Source organism: Lissotriton vulgaris, chromosome 7, assembly GCF_964263255.1.
Source record: "Lissotriton vulgaris chromosome 7, aLisVul1.2, whole genome shotgun sequence".
Taxonomy (NCBI): Eukaryota; Metazoa; Chordata; class Amphibia; order Caudata; family Salamandridae; genus Lissotriton; species Lissotriton vulgaris.
Genome location: NC_141695.1, coordinates 1,623,562,472 through 1,623,584,451, shown reverse-complemented (window position 1 = coordinate 1,623,584,451; position 21,980 = coordinate 1,623,562,472). Strand labels below are relative to the sequence as shown.

The 21,980-nt window shown below is 43.0% G+C and overlaps 1 protein-coding gene across 2 annotated transcripts in view; it reads left to right on the top strand.

The window, feature by feature from the left end:
- The window catches only part of TTPAL (alpha tocopherol transfer protein like), a 63,915-nt gene extending 45,716 nt beyond the window's left edge, over nucleotides 1-18,199 (top strand). For both annotated transcript variants that reach the window (XM_086932559.1, XM_086932558.1), the window contains exon 5: nucleotides 15,413-18,199. In XM_086932559.1, the coding sequence (XP_086788685.1) occupies nucleotides 15,413-15,688 (276 nt within the window). In that variant the 3' untranslated portion in view covers nucleotides 15,689-18,199. The remainder of the gene's footprint in view (nucleotides 1-15,412) is intronic.
- The last annotated feature ends 3,781 nt before the right edge of the window (nucleotides 18,200-21,980 follow it).

Below are 21,980 nucleotides of genomic sequence, written 5' to 3'. Positions count from 1 at the left end.
AAGCCACATGGCAGAAGCAACTAAACGGTGAGGAGCTGGAGTATCAGTTTTTCACTTTTGATCAGTTAGTGCTTAGTTTCTTGTGGGTTAGGTAGGTGTGGTGAATGAACATAAAGTTACTTACCTTAGATGTCAATCTCTCTGGTGGATACTCTATCTAACTGTAGATTCCTTATCTTTTGAATGTTCGACCAAAGCTCGGACTGCATCCAGAAGCTTTAGAACAGTACTCCTGCGTGCCAGTAGGTGGCATTGTGGGGCTCCACTCTGACGTTTCGCTCCAAAAGTGACTAGTAAAACTGCATATAAGGGCCACCCATGTGCTGGCATCAGTTGATTTCATAGACTATCCACATGCTCAGATGCGGAGCTCATCAGCAGATTGGCATGAGCAAAGTGGAGATCTCTAAATTGGGACCTTTTTAGATGGAAAAGCAGACCATTCCACAGAACGAGGAGCTGGCGAGGAATCTGTGGTTAGATAGAGTATTACCAGTAAAAAAAGGGTTACTGGAGGGAAGTAACTTGTTCTTCTGATGGATACTTTTAACCTCATATTCCCTGCCTTGTGAATAGATACAATACATTAGCAGTACCTCTCCAGGTGGTGAGGTCTTTGAGCTGGGTCAGACCAAAAAGTCCTACTGGACCGAGCCGACATAAATGCCACTCTCGACAGACATGACTGTCAAGGCAGTAAGGCTTTGTAATGTATGTACTCTATCCCACATAGCCACCTTACAAATAACTAGGAGAGGCGCTCTACATGCCAGCAAGGTGGGAGGTGCTTTGGCTCTTGTTGAGGTTGCTTATCACAAGTGCAGATAACATTCCATTGGGAGATAACTGGATTTTGCACTGTCTTGCTCCTTTTTGCCCTGGAGAAACCCAAATAACTGATCATCCACACAAAGTTCTTTGGTGCAATCAATGTAAAAGCTTAGTGCCCTCTTGAGGTCCAAAGGATGAAATCTCTCTTACTTTGTAGAAGCATGAGGTTGGGCAAAGAATGCCAGTAGGTTGTTAGCCTGCCCGGCATGAAAAGGTGTGACCACTTTCAGCATACTGGAAGCTCTGGTCCAGCTTAACAGGGAACCCTGAATGGATGCATCCGGAAGGGAGATGGGTCTGCCACTGACCAAATCACTTTCCAGGGCCGCTACTGCAGAACCTTTGCTGTCTCCTTTGAAAAATTGGATACAATCGGCCATATTCCTTGGTGATGTTTCACTGGGACTTGAAGTCCCACTGCAGAGTCCATACCTGGTGTGTTTGGTCAGCAGGAAGCCAACAATCCTAGTAGCCTCACTCATCCATACTGAGCTCCAGGACAGAAGGCTGAAATATTGGTATCATAGCTCAAATATTCTGGATTCTCCAGTCCAGCTGAAAGGCATGAAACAGCACCTTATACAAAACAGTGTGTATAAATTGGAGCATCTGCAAACCAGTCATATGTGACTTCGCCATGTTGATGGTAAATCCCAGTGATGTTAGGAAGTTCACCGTCATCTGAAGGTGGTTGATAATTGTTGGGGCCGAGCCTTGCCTTCGGCTGCTAGTCATCTAGGTAGAGGAAGACTGATATCCTTAACCTCCAATGGTGTGTTGCAACCACTGCCATCACTTTCGGTAACACCCAGGGGGCACTGGTTAGGCCAAAAGGATGCACTGAAAACCAATAATGCTCCTATCCCATGATGAACGGCAGGTAGTGCTTCTGGGCCTGCATAATGGGAATATGGAAATAAACGTCCTGCAGGTCCAACACCACCATCCTGTCACCTGGCTGTGCAGCAGACAGGATCTAGCGAGAGCATCTTGAATTTATCCTCTTTAAGAAAGGTGTTGATAGTGTGAAGATCTAAAGTAAGGGAAAGTCCTTCATGCTTCTACAGCAGAAAGAAGTAGCAGGAGTGACACCCAGTTCCTTCTTTAAAGGCTGGACTCTGTCTACGGTCCCCTTCGGTCAAAAGAGCCTGCATTTCATGCTGCAAGCATGATAGGTTTGACTCAGTCAGTTGCACTGATGGTGGTGGAAGGTGCAGCGGGTTAAAAAGAAATTAGAGGTTGTAACCCCAATGTACAAGGACCCACTTGTCTGAAGGGATGATCTAGCCATCTTTGGAGAAAATATCGCATCCTACCTCCACAGGGTGGCTGTGGTCCAGTTTTGCAGGTGCTAATAGAGGAGGGCTGGACTGAGCTACATTTTCTCCCTGCTATCATGGGCGTTGTCTTTCAATTTTATGATCTCAGCCATGAAATGGATGAAAGACCAGCTGGGCTGGTGGAGGATGTGGAGTTGGCAAAACTAAAAACCTGTCCATAGCCATGGAGAGGGTGCAACTGTTGGTGGAATCATCTGGTGGTAGCAGAAGACCCAAGGTACGTGCCGTGGTCCTGCTCTCCTTAATCCGCTCTAAGGCTGAATTGGCTTTGCTGCCAAAAAGGATGGAGCTGTCAATTGGCATGTCCATCAAGGATGTTTGCATATCCCCTTAGAAGTCCATAGATCTAATCCAGATGTAGTGCCAAAGTTCCACCCTGGTATCAATTGCTCAACCTAAGCAGTCGGTCATGTCCAAGCCAGAACGTATTATGAATTTGTCTGCATTGCTACTTTGCATAATCGCTTGATTGAGAGATGCTCAAAGGTCGCCAGGAACTGCTGGTAAAGCGTGTGCCACCGTGTCTCAAAGGAGTAGTAGCTTAGGAGACACATAGCGTTGACTGACCCCATAGCAAGACTTGTAGCTGAGAAAATCTGCTTTCAAAAAGTCTCCGTTCATTTTGACTTACAATCAGGAAGTGGTGAGGCAGGGGTTGGGGTTGGTGGCCAGCACCACCAAACTCACTGAGTTGGATGTTGTATAAGAAAGACTAGGCCACCTTGTGCAGGATGATGGTAACCTGCGTATTAACAGTTTGATCAGAACATGGTTTCACCCAAGTGCCAAAAGAGTATCCTTGAGGGCATCATTAAATGGCTTTAGAGGATGTGTAGAGAACTGACCAAGCTGAAGTACCTCAGTCAAAACATTAGTCTGGGAGCTGTAGGTATAAGACTTTTGCGAAGGAGGTGCTTTCCTCAGTAGCAGGAAATGGCAAGACACAAGGGCAATATCTGGAGAAGTTTTAAGACCACATGCACTTTGGTGTTCTTCATACCGGTTTTCCTCATTGTACTGGGAATATAATTAGCCTGTTCATCATTGTCATTATATGAGTCCCTGCCAAAAAGATTGTGCTGTGCCGCGTGTTAAGGGCACTGTTTCAGAATCTGAAGGATTGCCCATTGGCTTCTTACTGGTCAGAGCCAGGCTTAATCGAGGTTGCAGTGGATTCTGCTCAGTCAGATAGCACAATGGGCAGCAAATTTTCCCTCGGCGTTGGGGACATCTGTGCCATTGGCATCAGCGTTGATGCAAAGGGAACCAGGACAGGACTGAATTCAGCACCAGAGTCACTGCTGCACCCTATGGTTTCAGGGGCACAGATGGTGCTGATGGTCACCAATGGATGTTCAACTGGAGGCCGCTTAGGATCCTTGCGGCCCAAACACATGCCAGAAGAAACCTGTAAATGCGAAAAATGCACCGCACAGCCTCTCTGAAGGCCTCAACTCACTGCAACGTCGCTACTGGACTTAGGATTTTGGAGTTCATCGCAGCTAAACTCAGAATTGGCTTTGATGGAGATCGGGAGAAAGATCAGGAGGCAAGTTACTGCCCTCACACCCTTTTTTTTGTTTGGTAGTCTGAGAGTGGTGGAAAGAGGCAGATTTCTGCTTTGACTTCTTATGCTTTTTCTTTGACTTGTCTTGAAGACTTCAAATGCGACAATTATCTGCCTTGGGGATGACTTGCAAGAACAGGACCTTCCTTTCTACCAATTGTGGTATGAATTCTTCTTATGTGTGGAGACTAAATAGTTGGTCTTGCGATCCCATATGGTCTTCAGATTCATGTGAGGGACACTCACCTCGGGTACAGGAGTCGTGCTCCAACACCAGGCACCAAAGACGCACTACGTTAGAGACTGATATGGATATCGGTTTGCAACAGTACGTACATGGCTCGAACTCCTTTATCTTGGGAGTGGCATTTTCCTTCCCTCGCCCACTAGTACATTAATTGAGGGAAACTGGGTCTTTAAGTCCAAGGAGAAGCTCAGAATCTGTATGTGACGAAGCGGAAAGCAAGGAACTGACCTCCGCATTTATGGGTGGTGTTTGAATGTGGAGCACGATTCCTTAAATTTTCACTTATGGATGCAGTCCAGTACTATGATTTAGCGCCCCCTAAACGTCTTAGGAAATATGGCAAAATCAAGAAGATGAGTGCTCCTTGGTACATGTCAGCTCTTTCGGAAATTCACCTCCAGTGCAGGAAAAGCGAGAGGAAGTGGAGAAAGGACTATGATCCCATAGCAAACAATCTCTTTGTAAAAAAAAGAAATGAATACTTTGCAAGCATAAAAACAGCCAAGAAAAACTACTACACAGCAAAGATTTTCGAAGCACAAAAAAAATAAAAAACTGTGTTTGGGATTGTGAAATCTTTTACCCATCCCAAAATGCTTCAAATGGAAATCCCTCCTTCCCAGGTGCTTTGCGACCAGATCGCGGACTATTTTGAGGAAAAAATAAGCTGCATTCAGGATAACTTCCCACAATCAACCTTATCTAACATAAAGGAAATTAATGACACTTCGACCATGTCATATGAACCCCTCACAAGGTTTAGGCCGGCCACTTTTGCCCGTACTAGGGATGCTATCTTATCCTGTAAATAAGGGTCGCCCTTGGATTCATGTCCTCCCCTCATTCTTCATCAAATTGTTGATACCGTAAACCCCCACATCAATAGAATTGTAAATGATTCCCTGAGCTCAGGTATTGTACCTAAAGACTGGAAAAAAGCTATGGTCAAACCACTAATGAAGAAGCCAAATAAAAACCCAGTTGACCTATCGAACCTACGCCCCATCTCTCTTACCAATTCTTGGTAAGATAACGGAAGCCATAGAACACCAAGAACTCTCTAATTTCGTGGAGCTGAATAATATCTTGCATCATCAACAATCCGGGTTCCGTCCTAAGCACTCGGACACGGCTCTTATGGAATTGACCTATTACATTAAATTCTTGCAAGATGAGGGAAAGGACGCCGTCTTGATATTACTTATTATTATTATTATATTTCTTATATAGCGCCAGAATCGACCCCCGAAGGGGTATCTCCGCGCTTGCCTTGGGAACCCGTCCTGGTTTTTCCCTGTGAGATAGCCCCTACAGGGCATCCCCAAGGTGAAAGCCAGGCATCCCGCCGCGGGGGGGGGGGCGTTGTGGAGATTAAGCAAGCTTAGTGCCCAGAGTTGCAGAGTGTGAACCCATGATTAGGTCAGGCACCGAAGCGAGAATTATCGAGTCCATGGACATTTGAGCTCAAGACCCTGCCGCTTCGGGAATTGAACCCTGGTCCCGGGTCTGACCTCTGCTTCAGGGTCTGCCTGCTCTAACCAGTGAGCCACACTTCTCCACATCCTATCGGCGGCGTTCGATACCATCTCCCACAACATACTCATCGACAGATTGAGAGACAATGGCATTACTGAAAACGCCCTTGACTGGATCAGTTCGTTCCTTTCAGAAAGAACCCAAGTTATATCACTGGGCTCTTTTCTCTCTAAGGAAAAAAAAATCAATGCAGGAGTACCCCAGGGCTCGATTCTGAGTCCTCTCCTTTTTAAAATATATATATATATATATATATGATGCCCCTCATTTCCCTTATCGAGTCATATGGTATATGCGTTACTTCATACGCCGATGACACGCAATTGATTGTTTTCTTGGAAAAAAATTCTACTAGTGCCAAATTAAATTTCCAAATTTGCTTGACTGAGATCTTTAGGTGGATGGATAACAACCACCTTAAATGTAACTCAAGCAAAACGGAAATGTTGCCCATAGGGAAAACTGAGTTTTGTCCTAGCAAATGGTGGCCTGAGGGCACTACTCCCCGCCTACTGCGGTCGAGTCGGCAAGGAATCTGGGTGTTCGAGTGTTCAACACGCAGCCGCACCGCTGGTTCTCAAACTGCCCAGAAAATCCTCAGCATCTGCAGCGCTTAGAACCCTGCATTGGCTCCTGATTCATAAAAGAATTCTTTTTAAAATCTTATTGACCATTTTTAGAGCACTAAACAATATTGGACCCAAGTACTTAATAAATAGATTTACTCGCTATAACCCTACCAGAGTATTAAGTTCAGCAGGACAGCAACTTGCGAATACCCCGAAATTTCTTCTTAAAAGGAAAGGTGGCAAAACACTTAATGTTCTGGCCTCCAAAGCGTGGAATGCCGTGCCTAATGCCCTGAGAATGTTGCCCACCGAGTCCCTCTTCTGGAAGAGACTTAAAACTTGGATATTCAATCTAGTGCCTCCTTACCGTACTCACCCTATGTCCTATAGCGCCAGGATGCTCCTTTCAGAGCGACAGTTTGCGCTTTATAAATGCCCAATAAATAAATAAATGCAGCTCCACTCATCCTGTTTTGATTAGAACGATATTGGCGTGAAGTTGCAGGACGTCACCTACCGGTACACAGGAGTACCGCTTCAAAGTTTCCAGATTCATTCTGATAACCGATGGAATAATCACAAGGTGAGAATCTGCGATTAGAAGTATCCAACAGGAGGAATGTAGTAGCAGCATTTTCGGACTGGATATGGGAATAATGCCCCAGTTTTCCTGCAGGTACTCTGCCCAATTGTCCTCTGTTTCCTCAATTCCAGATCTTTTGTCCACTCGTTTCCAAACACAGTGGATTTGTTTGTGCTTTTAGGAAGCTGTACACTTTAATTAGATTATTGAAGACTATCTTTAGCTTGAGTGCCACACCTTTTGCCATTATTTGTGGATGGGAGATTGTGTAGACGATGTTTACTTACTGGTAGAGGTTGAACTTCCTGGTTGGTGGTTTCTGCATTTCTGCTGTCCCTGCTCAAATATTGCAAACATTTTTGCATCATACAGATCTCCGTTATGTTGTAGGACACACCCTCCTTCTTAAAATGCTGAGTGAGTAGACATGCCAGGGAGAACTATGTTTGCCTATAGGTATTGCATAGTGCTTTGGTCTTGAAGTGTAAATGCCTTTGAGCGTCTCGTATCATATCATTCACATTGGTTGTGGTGTGTGGGAAGAAGTTCCTATAAAAGCATTAAATACAATTGTCTTCCATTACTACGGGTGAAATTCTGCCCATTAAAGCCACCTTTAGTGTAGCTTAGAGTAAGACCGCTTCCTCATGGGAAAGGGTTACAATGCTTTTGACATCTTTATTAGTGGACAGCAAGTCCATTTAAAAGCACTTAGTATTTTTTTTGTTGTATTCAGAAAGCTCAAGGATATTGAGGATAAGCACTCTGCAGGGGATTAAGAGGTAACATTTACACTGGTAGTGCCATTCCACCGTCAACTGTTCTAAGTCTCTGCTCTTCAAATAATGCTCAGGCAAGGCCCTTCAAGACATTTGAGGCCTATTGCAGTGGGGTAATCACCACATGTATCCAGGGCCGGCCTTAGGCATGTGCAAGCTGTGCACCTGCACAGAGCCGCCAACCCCAGGGGCCGCCACGCCAATATATATCCTTAATATAATAATCCTCTGAGGATGGATACATATTTGCGTGGTGCCCCCAGTGGCAGGGATTGGGCGGCCTCCGGCTCTGTTCCACTTCCAAACACCCTGACCCCCTTCCTGAGCTCAGAGGGGGTCGGGGGGGGGGGGGGGGTCCACTCTTCCTGGGCCCCCTACCTTCGCTCCCTGCCCAGTGCCGCCATGAACCTAGAGCCGCCCCTGATGTATCTGAATACTCCTGAGCGTATTTAAGATGTTTATCAATTATCTTTTAGCCAGATGTACAACAGTTTTCTAAGTTCTACTTTCCATTGTTGAAATACAATAGAATATTATCCGCATACAATGAGAAACGTTTCAGTCTTCCCTCTAAATCTGTATTGGTAGCCTGACCTAGCTGCAACCTGAATGTTGAGTGATCTAAGGTGTACATTTTATGATATCACACATAAACCTGGTAGCCCACATAAAAAATACTTTTTGAAAATGTATCTAAGCATTTGGGGAATTTTTGACATGGTTATTCTTTATCGCGTCATAGACAGAATATTCCAAGCTCTTTGCAGGGATCCTGAAACACTTTAATTTTAAATAATAACATCTCTGTTTAGATGAGGTCAAAGTCTAAAAATGTTTAAATGTAAACATAGCCTACACAGGCCATTTTTTTTCAAAGTATCCCCTTTTTTCTTAAACATCTCTGCATCACACCTTGGCCCATATGGAGTAAAATATGAAAGAAACGTTGGTGGATGGGCAGCATGTAAAGGAATGCTTAACATCTATTGACCCCTTAGGGTGCCAGTGGTGTCCATATCCCATCATTCTGTGCTCTGGTGGTTGTCTCAAAGACTCAGTTGTTTTGGCTCGTGTGAGTAGAATCTCTGTACACTTCCATGGATTTCTCACCTTTTTAGTGATGCTTTTCTCCTCACTGTTCCCTGCCTCACTCTGTTTACATGTTTAAATTATTTCCAGTCTTCAGAAGGAGAGTTCTCTGGATTCTTAACATGTTGTCATTATTTCTATATTAACACTCCTTAAGGGGACTAAGACGGGCTCTGATCCACATAATTTCTGTGCGGTCTGAGTACCGCCTTTACATACCATCAAAGGTTGGTAATTCTGTTTAAAAGAAAAATCCAAGAGCGCTCTGAAGAAGATATTCACCTCAGAAATGTTATTAAATACTCGGAGTTTAGGAGGTAACAGTAACACAGCATAGCCAGGGAAGGTGTCTCTTCAACTACAACAGTATCATCCCCTCCAAAAGACTCTTGCAAAGCGACATCTAAGGAAGAAGTGGCCTCACCATCACTGCCGCTTGGGTCACTGCCATCATTCCTGAGATTCTCTGCCAATGTCATACTTTGCCACATTGAAGACCGGTATCATTCCAACTTGCTTGCCATTAATGACGTCTTAACCGTAGGGTTAGCATTAAAGCACAATAGGCACTTATTGTTAAAGTTAGGCATACGCTTTCTTAAAATCATGCCATTGGACGTCAACACCCTCAATGCTGATGGCCTCAACTTCCATTAGTCAGTGTTACTGCGATCGACATATTCTAATTCTTCATACATTCCGACAAAACTCATAGTCCTGTGTTCCTCATCATTTTCAGATACAGTGGTACTAAAGCCCCTGCGGGTGGCTACCCCACCAGATCACCTGGACCATGTCCAACTATAGCTTCCAAATCCATCTGTATATATATTGCCTATTCCACTAGTTTTATACCCCCAAACCCCCACCCAGAACTCTGCCTCCCATGAAGGTTCTTGGTCTTCTGCAGTTTCAACAGCAGAAGAACCCTTGGATCTGCATTCGCATAAACGCAAGAGGTAGAGGACTCCTCCAGTAAGACATGATAATTTGATTTCAAAATCCAGTAGTTTGCCAGTTTATTCACCATCAAGAACATCACTTATAGATGACATCATCATGTTTCATGATCTCTTGCTGCAAGAAACAGTTTCAGTAAATGTTTAAGCAGAGGTTCAACTTAACTCTGTTACACATTCACAAGGTCCGCCTCATCCCTTTTGTTACCTGATTTGCAGAAGTAACACATCCTGTCACATCTGCTGTTGCCACATTGACGCACGCCGAGAAGTACAAACAACCAGAACAAGATGACTTGGTGATTGTGTCTGCAGTCAGAAAAAAATCACACTTCTACGCCTGAGATTTCTGTCGATCCTGACAAAGAAAGTAAAAGTATGGATGCAGGACACAAGAGAGTGCGTGGTATAGCAGCAACCGCTTTCAAGATAAACGTGCAGTATCTCTCTTAGGGAGGTTGTATAAGCCACAGTAGGAAAGTCTGCAGAACCTTTCAGACTATCACTCTAAAGAACATAGACAGAATTTAAGGACAATCTTACTGGAAGATTTGCTTGTATCAACTCCTCTCACTGGTGTCTTTATAGATTCTGCATAGTTAGTCATTTCGGAGTTCTCTTTGGGTTTTTCTTTAAGAAGATTCTAATGGTTGCATTTAACATATCTGAAGTCTGATGCTCACTTTAAAATAACAAACCATCCCTACTTACATTCAGTTCTTTTTAGTCCCCATTTGATTATGCAATGCAGTGTATTAAGAATGAAGGTGAAACAACAGAAGAATTTACTCCTACAATCCCAATTTAATGTCCATGACTTCTGTTATCAATCCAGGTTGAGGTTCCAATCTTTTAGAGCTAATCCCAATTTATTGTCCATGACTTCTGTTATCAATCCAGGTTGAGGTTTCAATCTTTTAGAGCTAGACCAAAACAGCACTGTTCATATTAAAAAAAGACCCAGTCAAATAGGATTTCATCTCGCCTGTTTTCCTCTTCAGTGGATGTTCCTCTGAAACCTCCACCCAAACACCACCTAAAATTGCTGAGAAATTAATCTGCTTTACTACTGCTGAGGTGGATCATAGAGCCTATTCTCACCTCTAAAAGCGGAAAGCATTTAGTCAAGATATTTCTTGACTTGCAAAAAATGGCCTCGAAAGACAGTTCAGACCAGTCATGGACCTGAAACCAGCCAATAAAGGATCACAGAGAAAATTTTTATTTATTGGCTGTCTATCTAAGCACCTCAAGAAAGATGCATACTTCCTCATTCCAGTGGTGAAAAAACACCAGATATTTCTGAGGTTCATAGTAGGGAGCTCACACCATCAATACACTGTTATGCAAATGGATGTCGCACCTCAGACATCTTCCTTTTGCTTGTCAGTAGTTTCAGCTTTTCAGATCAGAAAGAAATTCTTCATTTCCCATATCTCAATGGTTAGTTGATCTCTCTCAGGAAATCAGGAAAAGACCCAACAAAACTTCAACACAACAATCGCTCTGCTGCATCTTTTGGGTCTTCAGGTCCATTTTCTCTAAATCAACATAGTTTCCAGAACAGACTCAGATCTAGACTCCATCTTTAAGGAAAAAAAGGACACATGGCTTCTTCAGAGTAGAAACTACCTTCCATCTTTCAGAAGTTTCCAATTCTGGCAATAAGTGTTTCAGCTGTTGACATTGTCCATCATTCTCATTGTTCCAAACGCAAGGCCTCATATAGCAGTTTTACAACAGTCTTGGAGGACATGTGGTTTCCATGGGAAGACAGATTTTGCCTTTCTCTCCATGGTAATGCAAGAGCATCAGTCTTGCCAATGGTGCCTACTTTCATCAGAATCTTCCTTTGCTGACCTTTTTAACAGATGCGTCCGTATTAGGATGTGGATCTCCATCACAGAATCTGACATTACAAGAAATGTGGTCGGGCAAGGAGCATCTGCATTGCATCATTATCCTAAAACCGAGAGCAATCCTTCTAGCCCTTGAGGCCTTCCTGCCTTCTCTGACCACAATCAGAATTTCAATTAAAATGCATCCAAATCATGGTGGCACCAGATCCAGGACACTTTCTTGAACTTGAAACAATCATGTAAAGGATCTTGATGAGGAATCAGTCCTTCACCTGAGTATTTAGCACCCCCAGGACGCTCTCAGCAGATTCTGTGTGAAAACCACAATACTAAGAGACATTTCAAAGATTGAGGGTTTTCTTGGATCATCTTGTTTATAAAAACACAGATACAAAATGTTGAAACTTAGCTTGGAGCTTATTGAAACTAGGATTGTTGTGCAGTGCCACTTTCATTGATTCGTTGGAGAAGGTCCTTTCTGCTTTTCCTTCAATTCCCCTTACTGCATCCTTTTTAGTGAAGCTGAAATACTCCAGTGACCATATGAATCTTGTTCTCTCTAATTAGGCAAGGCAGCATGATTTCCAGATCATCTTCACCAATGCCAAAGGCTATTCAAGATACCTCCATGCAAACTGAGTCTGCTATCCAGGATGCAAGGCCAGATGTCCTTAGTTTGAAAGCATGACTCTTGAGGTTGTGCAGTACTGCTATTTCATCAGGCCTCTATGACAGCATAAAAGGACAGTTTAGGCTTTTAGGTGGAAATGGTTTTATTTGTGGTGCAAGCATTACAACTATGATCCAGTATTCTGTCAAAAGAATGTCTTCATTCTACATCTTCTCAGCCAAATTCATAATTTGCTTTCATCTAGTTGCATTTAACAGTCATTACAGCTTGCAGGAAAGTCCTTCTCAAAGACCTTTCATAATGATACCGGTCTTCAGACATTTTAGAAGGGATACAGAAAACATGCTCTCATGGATGGCAACCTTTTCCTCCATCATGGCTCAATCTGGATTTTTTTAAATTGCTGGCTCTCTTAATTTTTGACCTGCTACATATGACATCATTAAAGCATCTCTCAAGAAAGGCAGGTTTCGCTAGCTATTACATAGTCCCGGACGATGAGGAAGCTTCAGCAGGTACCTCTAGTTGAGGATTCTCCTAGTGTTAGATATTTGTAAAGCAGCTTGGTGGAAATCCAACCATTCATTCACAAGCATGATTGCTTAAACACAGACTCTAGAGCTGGTAAGATAGTTGGTTAGGCTGCTCCAAAAACAAAATCTGTTCAGGTTAACATCATTTCCTATCACAGATGTTTACAGTTTGTTTACAGATTGCAGACCTTCTGAGGCAAGCTAACTTTTCTGTTCTACGTTTATGGATCTTAACTAACATTTTATTCCACTTAATAGAATCTTTATTATCATAATTCTACATTCTGGGGATTTTCAATAAAGTCAAGAAAAAACTGTCCTATCTTCCCTATCTCTTCTTTTGAACAGCAATCACATCTATGATCGTTAAATCAATGTGAGCCCCTCAAAAAGACGTAACCCTGTGAGGCAACTGCCAGTAGAAGGCATGCTGGTAAATGGAAGCAGCTAGCTTCCTGAAGGACAGACATTCTTCTCCTCTAATTAGATGTTACCATTTGAATTGAAGAGATCCAGGTTACTTATATACACTCAGCAATGGGCAGCGTGTGATTTCACTGCAGTCCCTGCCGCATGTATCCCTGGACTTCGTGGCTGAAGCGGTTCAGGGGAGCTGAGGAGGTGTTGTTCTGTGGACTGCAAAGCTGCTTTTTAGAAAATCATCACATTTTGGTTTTTTATTTTGGGGTCACACTTTGCTTCCCGCACGCATGCACAAGGAGTACATTGTTACTTCATCCCCCCAGCAATGCCTCCAGGAACCTACCAACAGGGATTCTGGGACGTGTAGTTTCCCTTCACCAACTGGGTACTACACAGGTGAGCTGCATCAGGAACTTAGGGGCGGTGCTGACTTGCTACAACAGGTCCATAAGACAGGGGCGGGACCCACCAGCAAAGTGCTGCATCTCTCGAGGAGGCTTTGGGCGCTGACGAAGGCTATCACCGGCCAGAAATGCATCCGCCACTCACCACAAAATAAATGCCTCCAACTGTTTCCCCTTGGGTCTCTGCTCTTTTCTTTGGGAAGGAGAATCGTGGCATATATATATATATATATATATATATATATATATATATATACACACACACAAATATAAATATTTTTATTTTAATGATATAAACTTCTATCATTAAAGTCAAAATGAAAACATTTACATGGAAAACATTTGCAGTCGTTTCTGGGTTTCGCCTAGACGGTGCATGCGCTGTCTCTGACAGGCTTTTAAAAAAAAATATATAGTGGGCTGACAGCCCATCCATAGCTTACCATTTTGTAGCTTCAGCGTTGCTCTCATTTGCTTCACTCCAGTTTGTCACTGCATGGTGGCATCATGTGCTTTTCTTGTATTTTGCCCTCTCCTGGAGCATGGACCAAGTCCCATCTGTCCATCCACTGCTCCTGTTTTTGGAGCTACTTTTTTCTGTGTTTAAGCACTCCATGTGAGTGCTTGTGTTTTCAGTCCATCTCCCAAATCCCAGCAATGTAGGTTTTATTGCCTCCCACCTGCCCCCCCATTCCATGTTGCTTCGATCCTCTCCCAACCCCTTATGTATGCCACTGCACTTTACTGCACCCTATGCAACACTCTACTCTATGCCACTGTACTCTGCACTATTCTATTGCACTGCACTTTTTGCCACTCTACTGTATACCTCTGCACCCTACTCTGTACCACTCTAGGCCACTGCACTCTACTCAGCAACACTCTAGGCCCCTGCACCCTACTCTGTATCACTCTACACCACTTTACTCTTCTCTGTACCACTCTATGCTACTTCAGTCTAAGACACACTACTCTGCACCACTCTACTCTAGGCCACCTGCATTCTACACCACTGCAGTCTATGCAACTGCACTCTACTCCACGTCACTGCAGTCTGTCACTCTACTCTGTGCTATTCTATGCCACTGCAATCTAAAGCACTCTAAACTACTCTGTGCCTCTGCATTCTTCACCACTCTACTCTGTACCACTGCACTGTAGCCACCCTATTCCGCACCATTCTACTCTACGCCACTGCGCTCTACTCTGCACCACTCTATTCTATTCTTCTGCACTCTACACCACACTACTCTGCACTTTGTGCCACACTGCACTTTATGCCACTGCACTCATCACTAGCCCCTCTACTCTATCCCACCCTACTGTTACTTCACTACACAGTACCACACAACGCCGTGCCATTGTGCAACTCTACCCCACCCCACACAGTGCCACTTCACTCTACGCTACTCCATACCTCTCTTTGCTCCACTCCATGCCTGTCTACGCCACCCTAGTCTACCCACTCCATGCCACTACTATCTACTCCACTTTACTCTGTGCCACTCCACTCTGCCACTGCACTCTACGCCAGTCGACTCCACACCACTAGAATGTAAGCCACTCCACTTTACGCTACTGTACAACATGGCTACAATATATTGGCAAAGCTAATAGCTCTCGCTTAAGTGAAACCTATTGGCTTTGCCAGTGGTTGTTCTCGTTGAATTTTCTAATTCAGTCTGTCATGGCAAAATACAACACAATAAAACAGGATTTCAAATGTGGAAACATTAAGAAGAAAATATAGCTCCTAGGCAGAGTGAAAACTGACTCGATTTAAAACAAAGTAATCTGTACACAAACCTGGGAACTGTAAAGATACTTTAAATAACAAAAAAAAAGTTTAATCTTTACCTTTAATTAAAAGATAAGGCATTTGCGTTGCTTGTAATGAATAGATCCGGTGTATGTGGTGTTGTTTGTACTTTAGTTGCTCAATACTTCTTTTAGTTACTCCCTTGTTTCATTAAAAGTTATGAATATTTTTTTACAGTTTTGTATATTTCTCCCTTGATCAAGAAAGTATGGCTTTAATACTTTTTTGTGCCTCTCTACCTAGTTTTTCCTTCATGGGTCGGACCTGAACTCCATGCACAGAAATATTCCCCGGGACATCCTTCCTTCCCTGTACGGAGGCACTGCTGGGATTTTGGACATAAGCACCTGGAACGAGACCCTGCTGTCCTCGGAAAATGAATTTATTGAACAGTTCTGCCAACCAAGCCCCCTGGGTGACGCCTCTGTGTGTGGGATTTTAAGCGAAAGCGAGATATCCGAAGCTCAGTGTGAAGACACTCTTCGAGGAGTGAAATCCCAGCTGTATTACTGTTATTAGTTGGATGCGGCATTAAACTAGCAAGAACAAATTTACGGTAGACCTGGTTCAACGACAGATTCAATCTTTAAAACCTGCATTCCGAGTAATATATCACTCAAACAACTGTATTGAGAAGCACAAACAAGCACACCAGTGAAGTATTGTAAGCTGCATAAATGTGAGAAGTGTAGTAAACAAGGCCGCTCGACTCAAGTGGCACTTGCTTAACTCTGATTTCCACTTCTAGTTATGAGCAATTGAAACAAGAGAACTCGGTTTAACATCGATACCGAGGTTACCTGTGTCTTCAAGTAAAACACCTAGAACCAGATTTTATTTTTTTCTGGAATTAGGATTGTGCATTCCTGTCTGTTTTCAATAGTGACCGCAAAACAGCTTCCTCACGACAGTAAACACACTTTAGACGGAGGCGGCAGTGCCTGACAGAAGCAGAAGACCTGTATATGTCAGTAGGAAACTAAGTATTGCAAGATAGAGCAACCTGCAAGTTTGTGAACAAATGAAAAATATATTCATATGGTCAAACAAAAAAAATCTCAGTGCAGTAATAAACCTCATGTTGTTTCCTGTTATAAAAGAGTATTAGTATTATAAGGGTTTCAATGTTTGTATGTTTTACTACTTGAGAATTAAAATGTGAATTTGTATCAAAGTGTTCGAAAGCAGAATGTAAGGTTGCAGCTACTATTTGAATGTACCCAAAGAGTATTCAAGAACCCTAGCACATAGACAGTAAAATGTCAGTTTCACATGGGTACAAATATAAATCCACCCCAATTTGCCAATTTTCATGATTGCACAATAACCTATTCAGAGCGAGAGCCTAGTCCGTACCGATTACCTCAGATAAACTTACAGGGTTAGAGTGTAGGACGGCTTTGATTTCAAGTTTTTTTTGTAATGTTTTTATTTAATTTTTTTATATGAAGCACCGCTAATCTTTTCTAGAACAATTACTGTTTTTTTCCCACTGTGGGATAATATATTTATTTGCTCAGCTATTGAAAGAAATATATATTTTTGGGTATTTTCATTGTCCAGCTTTGTGAATGTATGCTATATTAATTTCTTGTTGGTGATGAGTTTAAAGAATTGTATTAGACTTTATTTTATTTTTTTACACAGTGCACCCTTATCCTGGATACCTTGTGGAAGTATTGCAACGCAATATTGAAGGTGATTTAAACTACAGTGGGCCATACTAAGAACAATTGCATACGTTCTTTATTTTTGCTGTAGTCGCTAAAAAATACATAATACTTCTCGTTTTCAAAATAAAGCAGTAAAAATACATGTTGCCAATTTAAACTCTTAAGATTCTGGCAAGCATTACCTGCTACACGTTTTGACTTTGAAAGGTTTGAAAGCACACCATGCAGCAGTAACAACTGTAGTAAGTAGTGTTTTCCTCCGAATTCACTTGGCCTAGGCCTCTAGAAAGGGATGCATCTGTAGTCCAGCCTTAGTGGTTACATTAGTGTGTGTCTGCTTAGTGTCAAGTGAGGGAGGGCTGTTTCAATATGGTCTTGAGCTATATTAACCTGTTCACTGGTGCAGTGCCTTGAGTTTGAGGTTGGTTCCCAGAGCCTAGAATGAGTGTCATGGATAAAATGGTAAAGTTGATATTTTAGCGTAATTTTGGATTTGCTTGTAATATACAACTCATTTCTGTGAGCACTGCACCGGGCTTTCTTCTTAATAGATGTTCAGTTTAGGCAGATGCCTCTGGTAATTGGCGTCTTCTGGTGTGGCCCTCTTGCAGTTAGATACATGCTCATTTTGTGCTGGAGTAATTTATTCACACGAGCTGAGAGGGAGTAGAAGGCGAGCTGTGGCAAATGTTTCCTACTACTCAACTCCAGGTCTCTTAAAGCATGGACTTTCTATCCCTTTGGGGTCCAGCCTGTAGCATCCTATAAGTTGCAAGACAGAAAGACATTTTCATAACTACTCAGTCAGAGGTTGTTTTGCGGGTTTTAAGCCGCCACAAGGTGGCAAAAGATTCCCACATATTGGTAACACAAGCGACCAGCAGCACCAAGATTTCTATAGCCTTGAGGGTATAATTATGATTTGAAAAACTGAGCTGTTTGCGGGCTCTGAAACGTTAACTAAGAAAGGGAAAAAATGGATGTCTGCGTTTGAGAAAGGGAGCAAGGGCGCTTATTGGTTTCGTAATAATCAATGCTTTTTAGGGTAAATCTTACTTGATCAACTGGAACAGTTTAACCTTTTATTAATAAATATTTTATCTACTAAATTAAAGGGATTATGTGCAAAATGTTGTATATCTGTGATTTATATTTCTGTGGGCACTTTACCTTGTTGCACCAACATCTGATTACTCGTGTAAATGCAGCTTGATTTTAGTTTGGAAGGTCTCTGGTGCTTACACAGCAAGATATATATTGTGTTTATTTGGGTAAAAAAAAATACGGTTCAAATTCTATTTGGAAATGAATAAAAAGCTCGAAGAATAATTGCTCAAAACAGAGTTGGTCTTATTCAAAGTTTCAGTGCGAATTATTATTGAAATTTTATATTGTGTTTATGGATATCTTTGTCTCCATTGTTTGTAGGGCTTGCTGAGCTATGTGCATGTGTGATAAACGAAGATCAGGACAGGCAGTGTTGCGCTGAGCAGTTTATTGTGTATACCGTTCATTTTAGTGTCTGCCCGAATCATCCCCAACATTTATCATACAATGGAAGTTTGAGTCCATCTTTGTTTGACTTCTCAAATCTTAGTCCTCCCTGGTCAATCGGCATCCCTCCCTTTCACTCATTCGCGTCATGGCTGTGGTTAGTAACCCACCACCAGCACTCATTTTTGTGGACCCAGACTTTTTCTTTTATCACAAGACTTTCACGCAGGGAAAAAGATTTATTTATTTAAAGAGTTTTATGTAGCGCGAACTTGACCCGAAGGTATACCTAGTTGGCAGAATAGAGGTTACACGATGATAAGATAGGAAACAGTGACATAGAGAGGAAGCAGGGGGAGGAAGGATCTGTAACACCGGAGAGACCAGAAATGCGGTGTCAAAGAAGGCATTTAGTACAAACAAATCTTCTTAGCAGACTGCAATACCTTAGGGTATTTGTGGTCCCTGAAAGCAAGGCAGTCAGTTTCTGACATCTGCTAAAATCCGAATGGTGATGTGGAAAATGGAAAGTAATTTTCTGATGTCAGTAGTAAAAGGATACAACCCATCCAATCAAAACCCAACCCCTAGGGTCAGACACAAATCCTCTTTGTAGCAAGTCACATTACCTTAGTAACGCAGGTAATTACTAGAGGTCCCTAGAGTCAGGTAAACATTCTTTCTGTAGAAAGCTGCAGTATTTTCGGTCGCTTCTTTACGACCCGTTCTCAGAAATTAGTCTTTTTAGTTCTCGCCTAAGCCAGCGCATACACTGCGCTGGCGAGACATTTAGTGGGCGGGCTTCGCTCCAATGCTCCTGCTCCTCCCCCTCGACCACCACAGAGCACGTCTTGCAGCTTGTTTTTCCTTCAGCAGGAGGCGCGTGCCTTTCTCGTCACCCTGACCCCACCGCCCCTCGAGGCATCTGCTTCCTTCCCCTCTCTCACCTTCATCTCCACCTTGGTGCTAACTGTCCCTTTTCTTTCTACCAATGCTTGTTTAACTTGCAGCACTCATACACGCACGCACCTCGATCACTTTCATGGCCGCGTCGCTTTCACGGCCGTGCGGCCAATGCTTGTTATGTTGGTGGTACTGACATCCTGTCTGTGTCTGATGGCATCTATCGCTTTTACATTGTATCAATTGTTTTGATATCTTTTAATTTGCTGCTCTGTGTTTTATGGGTTATTGAATCCGAAATAAACATTTTTGATGAACAAGTTGTAAGATGTGCCTTTGATTTGCAGTGCTTACACTTTAGGTGATGCTCTTTAACGTATTCTTTTCGACAAGTTCTAAAGTGTCCTCTAAATGTTAACTACCTTATAGAAAAAGCAGCACCCGGAATCCTCGCTGTGCCTCAAAATAATAATAATAAAATAACCGCTTCAGTCCTAATTTGGAACGTTGGCAGCTAGCGTGCTGTGATTTTTCAATAGAACAACTGTCGGGCCGCTCACTGATCCCGTATCCAAACTCCGGACCTCTGTTACTATTGTTAAATTTCACGATATCAGAATGCTTGCAGGGCGAGAGGGGGTGCCCTGGTGTCTTGTCACGTAATACCCACGGAAAGCGCAACGGAAAAGCCAATACAAACAGCGCAGTTCTCCATCCTATGTGGTGCTTCTCAGGGACGAAATCTGGATTTTTGGGGGGAGTTTAAAGGGGTGGGTAGAACCGAATAGAAAAATATTTTTGTTGAATTCTACAATGGCAGACAAGTCTGACAAGGGCTCTGGGCGACGTCACTCCTGCAGTCTGGATGTTGGCCGCGTGCCCACCAACCTAGGACTTGGCACTTGCCTCATTAGAAATAACACGGACCCCTGAGCTGTGTCTGCGCAACGTTGTTGTGCAGCTCACATTCATTACAAATGAGGTATCTCGCTTGTGCGCCATTATTGCAGACTTATCCGTGCAGAATACATAAACGCCTTTCAGCGGCGACGTAATCCGCGGGGGGCCACGTCTGCCCTCCGCTTAAAGGCATTATTTCGTATGACATGGCCCTGGAGTATGCCAGCACCACATAATAGATTCTTAAGTGCTCACTTTTCAGAAGTGCGCAATATCTGTCTCGGGTCACAAGCTCATTCTCTACGCTCTGCTGCGAGCATGAGCTTCACAAGCCTTACACAACGTGTGTTTGTCTATAAGTGCGTCTTGCTGTGCGTTCTTCACCAGCACGCCCACTTTGTCTCCACTTACAAGCAGGGCATAAGTCCTAAACAAGCATTGGCATAGCCAATAGGTCTCGCCTTTGGGACCTTATAAGTGTTTAGCCATGCAACAGTTAATGTTGTTGCACCAGGGATATTGTGCTGTATAACTAAGGGGTATATTATCAAGAACGGCGATAAAATTATCGTGTTAGCGGCAGGAAACTGCCGCGAAAGTGGGGATAATAGGCTTGATAATATGTCCTTGTGAATTCCCATAGTAGCCCAGGTTCTGGTGTTGACCTGAGCTTCTATGGGAATTCACAAGGGCATATTATTAAGCCCGTTATCACCGTTCTTGATAATATACCCCCAAATACTTACAAGGTCCCAAAAGCAAGACCTATTGGCTATGCCAATGCTTGTCCTTAGTAGGTATAGTACCTTCGGCGTTACAAGATGTCACAGGAGTCAGACACAATCTTTTCCTTAGCAGGCGCAGTACCCTAGACTCTCACTAGAGGTCAGTGATGTCACACAGGTGGCCACCGCCTCCCCTTAGATCTAAAAAAAATATATATATATCAGTGTGCACAAAGATCAACAGTTGCTTGATGTTGGCAGAAGAAGGATTTCACGTAGGAAATCAAATCACTTCTCATAGTCAGGCACAAATTACAGTACCCTTGCTCATTACTAGGTGTCCCTGAAGTCAGAAATAACAACATACTCTACCGTCTGCTAAAAGGAAATTGATATAGCAATGTGCACAACGAAAAATACATTTCTCAGCAGATGAAGGATGCAACTAATACAATCGAAACACTTTCCCAGGATTCAGACACAAATCTTTTTCCAGAGCAGCCTGTAGTACCTTAGTACGTTCATTTGAAGTCGTAGTTGTCGGAGATTAATCTTGTCCATAGCAGGCTGCAGACAGCTTAAGTTGTAACTAGAGAGGTGTTTTCTGAAGCAGGGTGAAGTACCTTAGGCTTACTGGAAGACTCTGCAGTCAGACATATGTCCGTCCTGTAATCAGGGTGCAGTACCTTATGCAACCACTTGACTTCTCTCTGGGGTCCACCACCGTCCATTCAGACCCAGATTCTAGAGAACGATGAGCAGAGCAGATGCCTGTGAGTCTTTGGTTGATATAAACTAAACGTTTGACTCTGCTTTTGTTTTCAGCTGGCCGGATCAGAGACGCTGTAGCCTCCCCATACATTTGCCTAGTCACTATCGTAACTATCCATTTTTGCTCATGTCCTCCATAAGTATGCTAAGTTGTGATAATAGTACTTATTATGGCTCTAAACACATTCCTATATGTGGTGGAAGAAGTCACCCTAATATTAGCTAATTCCAGTCACTTGTGAGTACAAAGAGCATGTGGGGAATAGAGAGAATGTGAGAGAGCAGAACACGAGTGATGAGGAACAATTACACGCATCACAGTTTGCTAAAAAATGAAACAATGCA